Below are 16,912 nucleotides of genomic sequence, written 5' to 3' on the forward strand. Positions count from 1 at the left end.
TGATCCCATTCATAATTTTTTTTTTATGAAATGCGCCGACGTCTGCATCACCACCACCACCAACGGAGGGGAGACCCCCGATGCGTTACGATGAATCCCGGGCCCTTGCGTTGAAATTGTGAATCTGACGTCTTCGGCTTTTGTGGTTCCCCTGCTACGGAAAGCGTTGAACGCATTCACGGCGCGTGACCGGAAACGTTGTGAAGTTGACTCGACGAGTCAACGACCGCTCTCGCCGTTGGCGTTTGTGGGGTCGCGTCGCATGGGTTGACGTTTCGTTCTACGCGCTTCAGGAACCGAATTCAGTTCCCGTTTCGGGCGCGACCCGTGAAAACAATACTCGGCAGTTGTTCTGTGGTCACGTAAATCTCGCATCTTATGGGATTTATGGGGCCTGCTCATACAGGGGGTAAATGTCGCGAACGGACGTCCGTCCCTGTGCCAATGTGTGTGTGTCTGCTCGTGTGCGTGCAATTACTCATGGCACTCTCTTTATTCCAACAAGCAAAAACTATATCTGCATGTGCCGCTCTCTTTTCGTCAATCCTCCGCTGAATGAAGGCCTACTCCCCGCCACACCGTGTCGGTCGTGGGGGTTGTTTGACCGCACTTCACTTCGCTGGTCAAAGTGGGGGGTGGGGGGGGGGTTGGTGAAGGCGGGGAGCACAGACCGTGGTGGAAGCAGAGGGGTGGAATCGCGTGTTGCTGCCCACAACGTAGGGCAGCCCCCACGGCAGCCTGTAACAACCGGGCGTGCGCGACGGGTCACCCGGACGAGCGCTTGCCCAGGCTCAACCCAGTGATTCGATAAGATTGGTCTAATCGTATATAAAAAATATATATATTAATTGTAAGTTATTGTCTTAGCACCTAGTGAACCGTTCAGTCTACAGGAATCCATTGCATGTCGACGATAAATAATAGTAAAGAAGTAGTAATAATAATGTTGTATTGTGTGGAGCTCAACTGACACACCGATAATTATTGATGCAACCGATCACGAATCACGGGGAACGCACTCTGTTGCAGGCTAGCGTGCTTCATGATCAAGTACCCAAAAACAAGAACAACAATAATAATCACAATTAGAACTTGATCTTCAAGAACACGCGACAACGCTAAGTGGTTGGGATGTAACGAGTCGGTCGCCCTCTTCCAATTCGATGTATAGTCACAACTCGATCTAGGCTTGGTTATTTATTTATGCGACTGAGAACCCTGCGTCACAGCACTGCATACACAAATCAGAATCAGACGATTCTTGCACTCGCGATTCCACGCGAGACTAGCAATCGATTCGATCAGGCGATTTAATCATTACATCCCTCCCGAGTGGTTTACGTGAACAAAAACAAAACTACGTCACAAACCGTCATTGTACCAGCAACTCAGAGCGGCTAAAAACACAAAATTAAAACGAAACTGAAACGGAGCGTCCCGGCTCGGCCGCGCTCACACCGGGGTCTGCAGGCACCGCGTTCCGCGCCCGCCATTGCCAAACGTGTCAATCATCCCGCTCCGGCTCGCGGAATCCGGCTCGGGCTTTTCGTCCCGCCGGCGCCACGGCGCGGCTCCTCGATCGGTGCTCGCCAGAGGCGAGCGGCGCCGGTCTCCACTCTGTCCGTCGTCCGATCCCTTGTCCGTCTCCCCGACCGCGATGGCGGCCTCACTCGCCGAGCCTCCACCGCTGCTGCTGCCGACACCGCTGCTCATGCTGGACGCGGTGCTGCCGACGCTGGAGGCAGTGCTGCCCGACGAAGCGTGGTGACGACGGCCGGCGCCGCTGGCGGCGGCTTCGGCTTCTTCTTCCGTCGCCGTCGCCGCCGTCGCGTCGATCGCTCCCTTTCCGTCGCGGTGTGCCAGCGCGGCGCCTCCCGGGCGTTGCGGCCCACTCACCAGCTTGGGGTCCAGCGACATGGAGCGCGGCCTCCACACGGGCTCCGCGTCGTCGACGCTCGCTGTCTCGTTTAGCGGGCCGCCGCCTGGCGGTGGCGGTGGCGCCCGGCGCTTCTTGGACCGGAGCGCCGGGCTGCTTGTGTCGCTGTCGGACGTCGAGCTGTCGTTATCCGCCGCCGCCGGAGCCGCCGCCGGAGCCGCCGACGTCGCCGGCGGGAAGTGCCGCCCCCTGCTTGGCGGGCGCTGCAGGGCATTGTGGGAGCTGCCGCTGGTGCTCGGTGCCGCCCCCTCGTCCGTCCGAGTCTCCGGGTCGCTCCTGCTTTCCGCTGGGATCTCCGGGAGGTCGATTCCTACGGACAACATTTTTGCGCATGTTCGAACGTTTACATTTCGAACATCAACGGAATTATATCTGTGTATATAAATAACCGACAGAGTCAATACCATCGGTATGTTTTAGCAACGAGCAGTATTCTCAGCAATGCTTCCATTTCAGAGAAGACACGTTCACGTGAATGCGAGTAACGGGGCAATCGTTCGTCGCAGGTAACTGCGCGACCATTGGCTCGAGGATGCCGTGGGACCCTTCGCTGCCCCCTGGGGTCTCGGCTGTGCCACCCTGGCTGCCCCTGGGGCTCGTCGTCGTTTTTGTCAAGGTGCTGACTGAAGATTATCTCAGCTGTGTTACCATGCAGTGATGGAGGGCCATACGGGCTCGCGAGTAATCCTGGGGGCCCGTGAGACTGTCCTCGCTCATCTGTACTCACTAACCTGTACTCTCGCACCTGACGCAACGTGCTGCACTCTCTCACACCACGTGATGTACTCTCACACCACGTGATGTACTCTGACATCACGTGCTGTACTCTCTCACACCACGTGCTGTACTCACGCATTTGCTCGTAGAGAGAGATGCCCCTGTGGCCCCCGAACGACGGCTGCTTCCTCAGTGCCGAGGCGTCGATCTTCATGAGGCTGCTGCAGCACTGCCTCCACGACTCTGGGAGTGACACGGCAGGAGGGAGGGAGGGGGTTGGGAGGGGGGGGGGTGCGAGGGATCGGGGGGCACGGGGATCGTGAACGACCGGACCACACGACACAAACGAGAGGAGGCGGTGTGAGTGGCATGGCGAGCGTCGTCGGCTCACCGGCGTCCAGCTGGTGCTGCCACAGCGCCTCGAGCCAGCGGTGCGCGTCGCCGGGGCTCGGCGTGGTGAGGGCGTGCGTGCGCCCCGCCCCCGCCTCCACGTTGGTGATGGTGAAGCCCGGCCCGCGGTGCCGCGACGCGTCCCGCTCCAGCACGCGCAGGCGTGTCTCCTGCGGGCGGGCGGGCGGTTAGGTGAGTGGGTGAAGAGGGTGAACGAACGAGTGGGTGGGTGAGTGCATGAGCGGGTGAGTGAGCGAGCGCGTGTAGTGGGTGAGAGAATGGGCGATTGACTGAGCGGGCGGTTGAGCGAGCAGGTAAATGGCTGAATGGTCAAACGAGGGGATAGTTGAGTGGGCGGGTGAATGGGTGTAGGAGCAGTGGGGGGGATGATTGGGTAGATGAGCGGGTGGACGAGCGGGTGGAATGTCCACCGGCGTAGCATTCCACTCAAACGTCTCCCCTGTCAGCCGTAGTGTGACGACGTTCAAGCGTCTGCCCGCCCGCCCGCCCGCCCCGTGGATTCAACCGATGGCCGCGCGGCTGCGCGGCTGCTTGCCTTGGTGACGGCGATGCTGAGCAGCGGCGCCTGGCCTTCGTCCAGCGCTGCCCGGCTCGCGTAGGCCGAGAGAGCGCCGGCCTTGAGCGCGGCGTGGAGCGGCGTGGGGGGCCACTCGGCGGGGGGGCCCTGCTGCTGCTGCTGCTGTGTCGGTCACGGCCCGGGGGGGGGGGGGGGGGGAGAGCGAATGCGTCACAACCAGCGGCCTTCCCGACGGCCGGGGTTGGACTCCGTAACACGAACTGGCGGTCACTTTCGAAGCTCGTCGATGCGTTGCCACGGTTGCTGAACTGCGGCTCCAGTTAGGGTTGCCACCTGTTCTGAGTTTCCCCGGAACGTTCGCTGTTTGCGGTACCTCTGCTGGGATATCTGTCCATCTTCCCGGTTTTTGTCGGTTTGCGTAATCGTAACGATGCATGAACGTGAGGTTCTCCCCTCTTCCACTATTGTGAGATATCCTCCTTCTGTACCTCAAAGCATCCTAACCAAGCGAAAAAAAAGTCTCGAGCCTGTGCTTGCTCGACGCAGCGATACCGCCATGACAGCACGCACAGGTGTGCTGCTCGCAAACAGCTGAACAGCACGACTCCCATCATGCCTTGCGTGCATGTCATGTGACCACCACATTGTTTGTATAATACTGTCAGCCTTGTGTAGACCACCAGCTCAAGAGAGCTGAAAGTGTGGCCATCCCTTCAGGAAGCAGTTTCAAGCTTTAGGTTTATTGTGTTGAAACAGGTATGTAAGTTGAACTTCTTTCACGCCATACGTAGCCAACCGAAATAATCGGAGGTAAGAACTCAAGAGGCCAGGTCTCATTTGCATGAGTGATCGATCTCAGTCACCAAAATAAAACGGTCTCAACAAATAAACGTAACTTCAGCAACAAAGCAAATAATAATGAGAGAAAAAACAACAGCATCAGAGACAACTTTAGACCAGTTTCTTTCTTGCTATGGACTCATTAGTACAGTAATCGTTGTGCGATGACAAACCACAATGCTGCAATTGTGGCCATGCAAGCTAAACTATGGACCACATAATAAACCAATAGAGACACGTAACATAGCGACTCTTAGAGACCCACAGAGATACATTCAAGATAAGCCACAATACTACGATTGTGGCCATGTAACTCAAACTATGGACCGATAGAGTAAACCACTGTCGTCTGCACTCCTTCGATGGAGGAGAAGGAACAGCATATCACGAGACAAACTCTCTCTCTGCTGAAGCCCTCTCGGTGTGGCCAGCAGCAGATCCGGCCATCCTGGATATCTGTAAGAAAGAGCTTCATAGCTCATCGGATTCCTCCATCGGATTCCTTATCGGAATCATTGGCTTCCTCCAGTCGAAATAAAGACTGATTCTGACTCTGACAAGCGGGCATTTAGCTCCCGAGCATCTCGCTTCTGCCACCGTGCGCAACAACAGAACGGGATCGTCGTCGGCAGTTTTCGCCGCTGACGTGAGGCTGCGATTGGCGGTGACGCCGCCGGTGAGGACCGTTCCCGAAACGTCGGGGCCGTCGCGGCAAGGGTCGAGAGCGAGGGGCACGGGGAGGACGGGAGAACGAACCTGGAGCGTGAGGGAACCCGACATCCGCACGTCGGTCATGCACAGCGGCTGGGCCACGAGGCGGCAGCAGATGCTCCCGTAGAGCGGTAGCCAGAAGGAGCACTCCTCTGTCGCGGCACAGAGAGACAGAGAGAGACGCAGAGAGGGGGTTGAAGACGTTACGGGCGCCCCGATCGTTCTCCCGCTCCCCCCCTGGCGTCCCCCCTCCCATTGCCATCACGTGGGACGCTCACGCGCGTCGCAGCCGTGTGGGACGTTCCATTCCAGCTGCGTGGGGGCGGCTCTGTGCAGAGCGCAGTGAACGAAGTCAAGAAGCACCAACTCTGGTCATTTTCGCAGCAGCGGCTTTTGGCTGCTGGCCATCAAACAATGATGGTCACTGCAATCGCGCGCTTTCAGATGCGCTTCTGCGGCCGTCTGGAACCCTCTTCCTTCCGGGATTATGAAGCCACTGGAGCTATGCACTTTTAAATCTAATTTGAAAACTAATTTCTTTAAAACTGCTTTAGTGTTTAGCTTGTTGTCCTTCCCCCGCACCTAGCACGGTTGCCTACGTACGGTGCGAAAGAAGTTCAACATACATACAAAGTTCAACGTGATGTCATCAGCTCAGATGGGATGAGCAATGAGGCATTGGTGCACATCTCCTGTTTACATCCCTGAGCCAGTGGTGGAACTTGCTAACCCCAATGGCAGGGGTGAGCCTCTCCGTAGGACAATCACTGTCCATATCCTCACAAACTGGTAGCTCGCTTCTGCCACGTGACTTTACCGAAAGAACCAAGAAGATGAATCCCTGCAGTCACGAAAGCTTTAAATCGAAATTTAAACTGGTAGCTATTTTATTGACTCCAGTGGCATGATGATGGGCGGAAGCTCATCGAGTCAACACCCCCCCAGCCCAACTAGGATTTGAACTTGGTTGTCAGTGATAGGCAATGTTTGAACATACTTCACCACGCTGGTCAGTGTGGGTTGGTGAGAGGGGTGGAGGGAGGGGGGGCGGGGTACCCAGGACCGGTTCAGATCTCATTCAACCCCAGCTTTAGCCGTGGCTGGAGATGGAACCTGGGTCACCAGCTTCACAGCACGGTGGGCTATAACCACCACGGCACCACCACTCCTACATTGTAGCTAAGAGACACATAGTGGGGTTGGTGAGGTGGGGGATTGGGGGAGTGGGGGGGTCATCACAGTTTGGATATTTCATGGAACAGCATTATGGAAAGAAAAAAGCAGAAACGAAAGTTTCGTTTAATTGGCTGAAAAAAGAAAAGGATGAGACAAGGTCAGGAGAGAGAGAGGGGAGAGAGAGAGGCGAGAGAGAGGGGAGCTTCGTTTGAGCTCCTGATTTTCTTATCATTTTTCTTTAAAAACCCGCTTCTAACTGCTTCTTTTCTTTACAGATTTTACTCAGTACGAGTAAGTATTCTGCCTCTTGCACACACAGGTAGTCATATTTGTGTGGTTTTCTATTTTTCTTTACTTTCTGAAGCTTAACAGCTCGGGGGAGGCACAGCCTTCTGAAACACGCTGTGGTTTCTAAAGTGCGGTGGTCGAACCCATAGTTTATTCAAGCATCGTTTTCATACTTTAACTGGCTTTTTATACTTTGCTTATAGTTCCGGTATTCTTCTGCTTATGTTGTTAATCTCAGTTTGCGATTCTCAAACTATTTAAGATTTGTTATAACTTGTTTCTAGTGTGAGCATTTGCCGTTAAAGCACAGAGTTTAAGCCACACGATAATTTGAACGCTACTGTTGACTTTGCGGATTAGGAAGCCTAATGGTTAATGATTAACTATTGGGCTCCTTTCGCGCAGGTACAGTTTATTTATTTATTTATCACGTAAATTTATAATTCGATCTCCATTTATTATTTATTTGTACATTCTATTTTTTCTCAATAGGTTAATTTATTCAATAAATAATAAATACATCTAATTTATTCAATAAATTAATTTATTCCTTTTCCTAACTTTCTTTATTTTCTTCAACGAGGATTACTTCTTGATCCTCAGTTTACACTCTCGAGGGGAGCTCTATATAGAAGCGCTACACCACAGTCAGGCAGCGTTTGAGGGTAGGAGGCATTAAATGGCCACCTACGCACAGGCCGCAGCTGCCAATCTGCCCGGAGCCACGAGGCCCCCCACTCGGGCCTCTGCTCCAAGGCCAACCCCCCCAAGCGCGCAGCGAACATTTCCGCCGCGCGAGAACGGCATCCGCTGCTACGCCTCGAGCTCCGTCATGATCGAGGAGTACGTCATGGCCCTGGCCGCCATCGTCCCGCCAGACACCATCGCCCACGCCGCGAAGCTCAGCGGGAAAGCCGTCTTCTTCCTGACGACGAAGAAGGTGGCCGATGCGGCCGTCGAGAAGGGGATAACCGTGCGGGGAGTGTACGTCCAACTGGAACCCATCGTTTCGGTGGCGGCGCGAATCGTCGTTTCCAACGTGCCGCCCTACATCCCCGACAAGGACATGCTGGAGCACGTGTCCAAGCTGGGCACGGTCGTGTCGCCAGTACGTGGCGTGTCGCTGGGGTGCAGACACCCCACCCTGAAACACGTCTTTTGTTTCAGGAGGCAGGTGCAAGTCCTACTGACTCCCGGACAACAAGGGGAGGGATCGTTTGTGATTGTCTATGCAGGCGTTGCCCATAGACTGTACTATGCCAAGGATTGCATCAAATGCAATCTTTGCAAAGAAGAGGGCCACTTCCGAAGGGATTGCCCTAAACCGACGACGCCAAGGGTCGGAGAAAAGAGTGGGGAGGAGGGAGGCACAGCAGAGGGGGGAAAGCAGCAAGAGCCCCCACTGCAACAAGGCCCCCAACAGCCCACACCGGACCCGCCAGCCACGCAGCCTCCTACACCTGAGGTAGTGGCCCCAACATCGCCACCTCAAGCGACTAATCGCAAGAGGAAAAATACTGAAGAAACCGGATCGCAAGGGTCTAATTCAGAGGAGGAACCCCTCCCAGACCTCGAACCGGAAGAAGCGGTGAAACCTCCCACACCGGGGGAGGAACCAGAACAGCTGCCGGACGCCGACGACATGGTTTTCGCCATCCCGGACGCCACGCCGAGTGACGCGCGGGCGGCGAGGAAGAAACTCGTCATAAGGAAGAAGCAGCGTGTGTCTGGGGACGGGTTTCCACAGCAGGAGAGCGCGGACGATGAAGGCGACATCGCCACGGAAATCGACCCGTCTACTGCGGTGATAGAGACTCACTCCCCACCAGCTATGCATGAAACGATGACAGATCCTATTGGCTCAGCCCTCGACCAAGAGGAGGAAGTCGGTGGAGAGTCATCAAGCACACTCACCGAGGATGAAATGGATGGGAATGACGAGGAAGGTCCCCGTCCCACTGCTGACCCAAAACCAGTGGAAGAAACACCCCGGGGCCATCCACCCGAAGAGCCTGAGCAGGAGACATCCCAAATCGTCCACGACACTGGGGGAGAGGATGCCGCTGGGCCATGCGCCAGCCCAGCCGCTGCAGCTCTTCCAGCAGAGACGGACGCCGGGGTAATCGACTCTGATCGGGACGACTGCCTCAGTGTGGGGAGCGACAGCAGCCAGGAGTCTACAGTCCTTGACTCTCAGACTTGCCTGGTCTCCTCGGAAGATCTCTGGAAATTCCTTGATGACACCAACCTGAGGAAGGACAGAGCGGACATGGCCATGGTTCGATGGAAGGACAGCAAGGCAATAAAGGCCTCTGTGACTCAAGCCGACAGAGTCCTCGCCAATCAGGGACTCAAGTCCCGGGGCAAGGAGAGGGCAAAGCTGAGATATTTCCGCAGACAAATTAGGAAGTGGGAGGACATGGAGGCAAGCAAAAACCAATGCCTATGTACATCGCCTCCCTAAATGTGAACGGCTGCAGGGAGGCAGTGCGGAGGTTTTCCGCGATGTCTCTTGCGAGGAAACACGCTGCCTCTGTCTTCTTCATTCAGGAGACGCATCTCACGGTCGAGGACGAGGATGACTGGAGAAAGGAGTGGGGAGGGGACTCCTTCTACAGCCACCTTGACAACACCTCCTGTGGAGTCGCGACCCTGTTCGCTAAAGGGTTTCATCCCGAGCTCATCACCCAGACCGAAGTGGTGAAGGGAAGGCTGCTCGCGGTAACGGTCAGGGTGGGCGATGTCACCACCCACCTACTGAACGTGTACGCGCCGGTCAACAACAAGGAGAAGATCCCGTTCCTGCACCTCCTGAGGAGGCACCTGGCTGGGATCCCGGACGACGAGTGCGTGATTGTAGGGTGGCGACCACAACTGCACAATCGGCGCCCTGGATCGTTCGGGAAGGCAGCAGGGGGGAGTTGGGCCGAAGAGGGAGATGCAGGGACTACTGGAGGACGCCGCCTTGGTGGACGTGTGGCGCATACATCACCCTGGCCAACGCCAGTTCACGTACACGAGGACGAGGCGCGATGGCTCGGTGACACAGTCCAGGCTCGACAGATTTTACATCTCTAAGAACTTTGTGACGTGCGCCATAACGTCTGGCATCAGGGCGGCACCCTTCACGGATCACAACCTCATCGTGCTCCGTGTCAGGCTGGAGAGAGCCCGCGAGGGCGCGTCCCACTGGCATTTTAACAACTCGCTGCTGGGGGATGGCACCTTCATAGAGATGTTCGAGGACTTCTGGGAAGAGTGGAAAAAAACCAAAACGCAGTTCGACTCTCTGGCCCAATGGTGGGACATGGGCAAAGTGCACACCAGGCTGGTGTGCCAACAATACACCTGGGGGAGCACCAGACTGAAGAACGCGGACATCACCGACATGGAAGCCCGGGTCCTCGATTTGGAGAGTCGCCTCGCCGAGGACAATGACCCTGCTCTTCTCCGAGAATACGAGGAGATTAGGGAGCGTCTCAAAGGCCTACAGGAGGAGCAGACGAGGGGAGCGTTTGTGCGATCCCGGGTGAAGCTCATCACAGACCTCGACACGGGATCCCCGTTTTTCTACTCCCTCGGGAGGCAGAACGGGAGACGCAAATACATGGAGTGCCTTTTTGATGGTGACAGTGTCCTGGCGCACGAACTCCAGCAGAAGTCGACCATCATCAGAGACTTCTACGGCAGCCTGTTCTCCCCTGAAGAAACATCGGGAGCGGCCCAGGCGGAGGCATGGAGCGGTCTACCCACCCTGGAGGAAGACGGGAAGGAGCTGCTGGAGCTAAAGCTCACCAGGAATGACCTTGACGCAGCTGTAGGAGGACTGGCCCCAAATAAATCTCCAGGGTTAGACGGGCTAACAGGGGAGTTTTACGCCGCTTTTTGGCCATCCCTACGGGAGGACTACAGAGAGGTGCTGGAGGAAGCCTCTGTCACCGGGGTGATGCCTCAGTCTTGGAGGAGAGCGGTGCTCACTCTGCTTCCCAAGAACGGAGACCTGAGGCACCTACAAAACTGGCGTCCGGTGTCCCTCCTGAACACCGACTACAAAATATTGACGAAGGCTCTCTCCCTGCGACTGAAAGGGGTGATTGCACAAGTCGTAAACAGGGACCAGTCCTACACCATCCCCGGACGATCCATCCACGACGGCATCTTCCTGGTCAGAGACCTCATCGCGATGTCCCAGAGGTTGGGCATCCCAATCGCGTTTCTGGCCCTTGACCAGGAAAAGGCTTTTGACAGAGTGGACCACAAATACCTCCTGGGAACCCTCAAGGCCTTTGGTTTTGGAGATGGGTTTGTCCGAACGATCCGCCTACTCTACACCAAGGCGGAGTGCATGATCAAGATCAACGGCACCCTCACTGCCCCTGTCAAATTCGACCGAGGAGTGAGGCAGGGATGCCCATTGTCGGGCCAACTTTATGCACTGGCATTAGAGCCTTTCCTGAATCTCATAAGGCGGAGACTCAGCGGCCTGGTGCTCAGGGAACCAAATGTCAGTTTGGTCCTGACGGCATACGCCGATGACATCCTCCTCATCCTTCGTTCCCTGGATGATGTCGCCCTGCTGCACGAGTGTCAGGAGGTCTTTTCGAAGGCCTCCTCATCCAAAATGAACTGGCAAAAGTGCAGCGGCCTGCTGGTTGGAGCGTGGGACATGACCGAGTGTCCGGAGAAGGCAAAAACCATCAATTGGAGCACGACATCCCTGCACCACCTGGGGGTCTTCCTGGGACCAGAGGAGGAACCACCGCAAAGGAACTGGGTCGAGCTGGAGGGGAAGGTGAAGGAGCGGCTGGGCACCTGGAGTCGCCTGTGCAAGTTCCTCACCTTCAGGACAAAGACGTTGGTGGTGAACCAGCTGGTGACGTCCATGCTGTGGCACCGACTCTTCTCCCTGCACCCCCCCATGAGCCTCGTCAACGCGCTTCAGAAGCGAGTCCTCGACTTCTTCTGGTCGGGCAGAGGACACCGGGTCGCGGCTGGGGTCCTGGCCCTGCCACTGGACGAGGGCGGTCACGGGCTGGTGTGCGTGCGGAGTCAGCTGGCCACCTTCCGACTGCAGGCCGCACAAAAGTTCCTGCACGCCACCACCCCTGCACCAGCCTGGAGCGTCACGGCCTCCTTCCTACTCAAACAGCTGGGGGGTCTGCAGTGCTCCAAACAACTATTCTACATGGACCTGCAGGGCCTCCCACTGGGACAGCTGCCACCTTTCTACAGGAGCGTCCTGCAGACGTGGAGCTCCCTCGCCGTCAGGAGGCTGAACCAGCCGCAATCGGCCGAGGATCTGGTCTTCGAACCGATCTTCAGGAACCCGCAGACAAAGCTGCCGTCCACCACCGCCACCCCCGGCATGGAGAGGCGCCTCACCAACGCGCGGCTCACCAGGATGGGAGATCTGGTGGAGCCTGGAACACGGGGCCGGTGGCTCGGACCAGCAGACATGGCCGCAAAGACAGGGCTGCAATCGCTCCGGGTGGCTGCCCGGATCCTGGCCGAAGCCAAGGTGGCCTTCTCAGCGGCAGCGGGGAGAACGCCCCCCATCGGCGTTGGGGATGACGAGGCCCCTCTCGGTCCCCCTCCACCGGAGCTCTCCGTCGTGCCACTGCGTCGCCAATGCCGACAAGCGAAGGCGGATCACAACCTGTGCCGGCTGGAGGACCTACCAGAGGTGGCCTTCGCAAATGTCAAGAGGAAGGTGCTCTACTCCTACATGGTCCGGTTTCACCAACAGGACACCCTGAGGAGCCATAAGGACCATGCCTGGAGGAAAGCCCTGCCCTGCATCTCTCCGGAGAGGCCTCGCTGGAGGCAACTCTACTCCAGCCCGACGTACAACCGCATCGGCGACCTCAGCTGGAGCATCGCCCACGGCACCGTCACCACCAACGCCTCCCTGGCGCGCTTCACTGACACGCCCCCGGAGTGCCGGTTCTGCGGAAAAGTGGAGACGGTGGCGCACCAATACGTGGAGTGCAAGAGCCTGGACTCGCTGTTCAAGGTCCTGAGAAACATCCTCCTAAAGTTCAGCCTCCACTTCTCCCCGACGGTCCTCATCTTTGGATACCGAAAGGGCGACGGATCCCAACATCTTCAGGGGCTGGTCAACGTGCTTGTCGGCTACGCCAAGCTCGCCATTTACAGGGCGAGGAAGGTGGCCCTGGAGGGGAAACGTCCGGCCAGCAGCCTGGGCATCTTCCGCGCTCTGGTCGGAGCCAGGGTGTGGCTGGAGTTCCGCCACTGCGCGGCTGACCCACGCCGTGCCGGCCTTCAAGGAGCAGTGGGCGATGGAGGAGGCCGTGTGCTCCGTGGCAGATGACGGGGAGCTCTGCATGCTGTTATGAGCTACCCGTCGGAGGCCATAGGACTGCGAGGGGGGCGGCGTAAATAACGAGAGAGTGAGCGAGAGAATGAGCGAGAGAGAGAGCGAGTGAGAGAGAGCGAGAGAGCGAGCAAGCGAGAGAGTGAGTGAGAGAGTGAGCGAGAGAGCGAGCGAGAGAGCGAGTGAGCGAGAGAGCGAGCGAGCGAGGGCAACATAAAGCCCCGTTTTAAAAAAAAAAAAAAAAAAAAAAAAAAAAATTACGAAATGATGACCGAAACAAAGTGCCGAATACACCGAGCATCTTCTTGTTTCCACTGATCGTAAAAAAAAAAAAAAAAAAAAAAAAAAAAAAAGAGAGAGGGGAGGGGAGAGAGGGGAGAGAGAGTGGGGAGGGGAGAGAGAGGGGAGGGGAGAGAGAGAGGGGAGAGAGAGAGGCGAGAGAGAGGGGAGAGAGAGAGGGGAGAGAGAGAGGCGAGAGAGAGGGGAGGGGAGAGAGAGGAACAGAGAGGCGCGTGGGGAGTGCGGAAGTGAGAGGCAGAGGAGATGAGAGAGGGGGTGACAGTGGCTCAGGATGATGGGAGCGAGAGATGAGATGGAATGAGAGCGACTCATGCGGTGGCTGTGACTCATGCCTCGGGCTACAAACACCCCTTTGCTCCTAGTGAAACGAGTGGGTGTTTGCAAACCGAACAATTGAAAAACGAAGGCTGTGGTTACATCATGGCTTGTCGTCACCAGACGGATGTGGGCCGGATGTTCAAAATCCTTAAAGCTGCTTCCAACTTTGATGGCGTTCCTTAATCGACAATCCGTTATCATCATCATCATCATCACCACCATGTCCCTCATTTGTAATCCCCATTAACAATCCTATTTAATATTTTGTTCCCTGAATTTCAATGAATGGGATTACAATTTATTCTCGTATGACAAATATATAGTTCAGTGTATGCTTGTAAAACTATTTAAGTAAAACGGACTATGTTTTATTATTTTACCAGGTAAGACCCACTGAGCTACATAGCTCTTTTTCAAAAGCGACCTGGCCACAAATGACAGCTCAACGAAGTGGGTTATCACGTGGAAATGTATAGCAGCCAAATACTGTAAACGCACGTTGATTCTAAATGAGGAGGGAAAACCCGGAGCACCCGGAGAAAAATCCATGTGACCACGGAGAGGGAAACACGCCAACTCCAAATATACAGGTGTCAGGGTCGGGATGGAACCCACGACCTCCTGAATATCAGGCGAGGCACTTAATATCTCGCCACCATGGCGCCCTACTCACTCGAAGCATTGATAAGATGTGGGCCAGATCACGGAAGTTAAATGTGTGTCATGAACCCTCTACCACCTGACACGGCCAATGGATAAGTTGTCACGCGATGAATAAACATGCCAAGCAAGTATTACTCTTTGGTTCTTTCAGTAAAGTGAGAGGGGTGGGGGGTAGAGAAATTAGCATGCCCCCCTCTCTCTCTATTTAAGGCCTCGACACAGAGGCGTTGTTTCTCTGTGTGCCTATGTGTGTGTCTCTCTCTGTGTGTCTCTGTTATCTCTCTCTGCTTATGTGTCTGTCTATGTGTCTCCGTGTCTGTGTTTTGTCTCTCTCTCAAATGTAGCAATCTTTGGAAGAACGTAATCAACCAGGTAGGGTGTTGACTGTTATGTTAGCCGACTCTCTGTGTTGTATCATATTTTATTTATAAGTTTACTATGTTTGTTTTCTCTTTCATTTGTACCTGATGACGGTTGATTGTTTTGCAATCGAAACATCGTATTCTATTATTATTTAATTTATTTACTTTCTACGTGACTTTACCGAAATAAACAAAGAGTAATTCCTGCAGTCACGAAAGCTCCAAATCAAGTTTGTGCCAGGTGTTACTGCTTCAACCCAGAAGTAGTTAACAAGTGGGTAACGGATGCTTCTCTGGTAGTTACAACCAGCATCGCCAGGCTGTTGGCAGAATTGTGAAAATGTCCCCGGGTCTTGTGCGCCCACAACGGAGCAGGAAGTGGTTCCAGGAGGTTTGTCATTTTGTCCAATAAACACGATGAAGGATGCAGGGTAATGAGTTTCACATCTAACTTAAGCCACACGTGATGGATTCTGTCCACGTGATGGGAGCCGTCCACATAGCGGTTTCCTTCCACGTGATGGAGTTTGTGTTTGCTCCCCCTGTTGTGTGCGAGTTTTCTCAGAGTTCTCCAGTTTCCTCCCGTAGCTAAACAACAACAACAACTGCCGCCATTCGCCACTAAGTGGCGGTGACGTCACCGTGGAGCCTGTGCAAGGTCACGTGCACCTTGAGGTCACGTGAAGTGTTGAAGGCTTGCTGTGCTGGAGGTCATGGGACATACTCAGGTGCCATGGGTTGACTGACTGAGATGACTGGCAGATTCACCAGCTTTGATCCCCTCCTATCAACTTTCGGCATTTTAGCTACCTGGCTCCGAGGATTTTGTGAGCATCAGCTACTCCGTTGTTGTTGGAGGGCGATTGCATCCAACTGTCCAGGAGCGTACTTCACGAGCCTCGTCCATAAAGGCCGATCTTGACACCGGTCATTGGCAAATCCACTCAGCTCCACATCCTCCTGTACCAGCCCATGTCACGCCCATTTAGCCCCCTCTATCTGGCCAAACAGTAGCTGCTTGGGCATAACTAAACAAAGATACCACGTATAGCCTGTAACAGACTGTTGGGGCAAGTGCTGTTATTGACCGCCTATGAAGGCCGGCACAGCACACGAGGGGGTGGGGGCCAACACCACACCCGGCCGCCTTTGTCTCCCCAGTGGTGACATTTACACATCACACCAGGTACTAATTCGAGGCTGAGTGGACCTAGAGGAGGCCCATGACCGGTTCAGATAATGGTCACTGGTGTTGGCCGTGAGCCGGGAATCGAACTTGGGCTGCCGGGTTTGCAGCGCAGCGCTAAACCCACACACACGCACACACACCCGATGTAACTGGTGCTGGCCAAAACATTCCACCGCTGCAAGATTACCTGCACATGACTCAACTGGGATTTACTCACGGCATCAGCATCGACCTCCCCCCTCCTACTGCAAAAGAAAAAAAAAAAACTTGGCAGCACCCTGCTGAAAATGAGTCTTGAGACTCAGCGAGGCTTCCCCCGGGTCAATAAGCGTGACAAAAAAATAATCAAGTAACACAAGAGGGCCCTCACACTTCAAGAGCAGCTTTGATCAAATAATTACAAGCCGCTGCCGTGCCAACGCATTTGATGTTTGACATTTCAATCTCACTCCAGCGGAATGAAATGCCCCGTTGAAGCCGGGCGGAAGCTCATCGAGGTAACGAGGCAGCGCTCTCTGTCCGAGGCAGAAGCGACTCAAATCCTTCGCCTAACTCCTCATCGCACAAGCCCCCACATCCCCCATAGCGCCCCCCCTCCCGCAGCCCGTCCACAAAACCCCCCACGCGTAACGGCGCATCCGCTCGTCCGTTAAAATCCATTCCCTTGCTCGCGATATCCTTACAGTGAATTCTGGGCTTCAGAGCCGATTAGTTAATGTTTGTAGGAATTATATTGAGAGTGTGGGTTACCCCATACCCCCCCTACCCCAGAGAGCGTGGGTAATCCAAACGCTTCCAAGATGCCTGGACAGTGTGGAAGAGTAGGCCAAAAACACCCTCTACAGGGGATATCCTTCTCGAGCTCTCTGTAGTGGAGGCTTTTCCGCCAGCAGTGGCGTGAGCAAGGAATTGCAGGGCTGCACCTTTAACATGTTTTGATAAATCTTACGTTTGGGCTCAGGGAGTGAGCCCAAACAATGGGGTAACAAAACGAGAAGCGACGCGGGTGAGACTAAAATCGATACTGCAACTCTCTCAAATCTCGACGAGTAATTGAATCTCGGGGTGGAGGGGAGGGTGGAGGAGGTTGGTGGGGTTGGGGTAGTCAATCATTACGCGTCGAGCGAGAATGTTTAATTGTCATGGGAAC

General features: G+C 55.1%; 1 protein-coding gene across 1 annotated transcript in view; it reads right to left on the reverse strand.

The window, feature by feature from the left end:
- Window positions 1-831: 831 nt before the first annotated feature.
- Window positions 832-16,912, reverse strand: part of LOC133343501 (rhotekin-like) — a 45,349-nt gene continuing 29,268 nt past the window's right edge. The window contains 5 exon segments of the mRNA XM_061553161.1: window positions 832-2,246; window positions 2,789-2,896; window positions 3,045-3,213; window positions 3,600-3,743; window positions 5,178-5,284. Of these exon segments, the coding sequence (XP_061409145.1) occupies window positions 1,453-2,246; window positions 2,789-2,896; window positions 3,045-3,213; window positions 3,600-3,743; window positions 5,178-5,284 (1,322 nt within the window). The 3' untranslated portion in view covers window positions 832-1,452.

The sequence above is a fragment of the Lethenteron reissneri genome, chromosome 17 (assembly GCF_015708825.2).
Source record: "Lethenteron reissneri isolate LAM-NWPU_2019-01 chromosome 17, ASM1570882v1, whole genome shotgun sequence".
NCBI classification, from domain to species: domain Eukaryota; kingdom Metazoa; phylum Chordata; class Hyperoartia; order Petromyzontiformes; family Petromyzontidae; genus Lethenteron; species Lethenteron reissneri.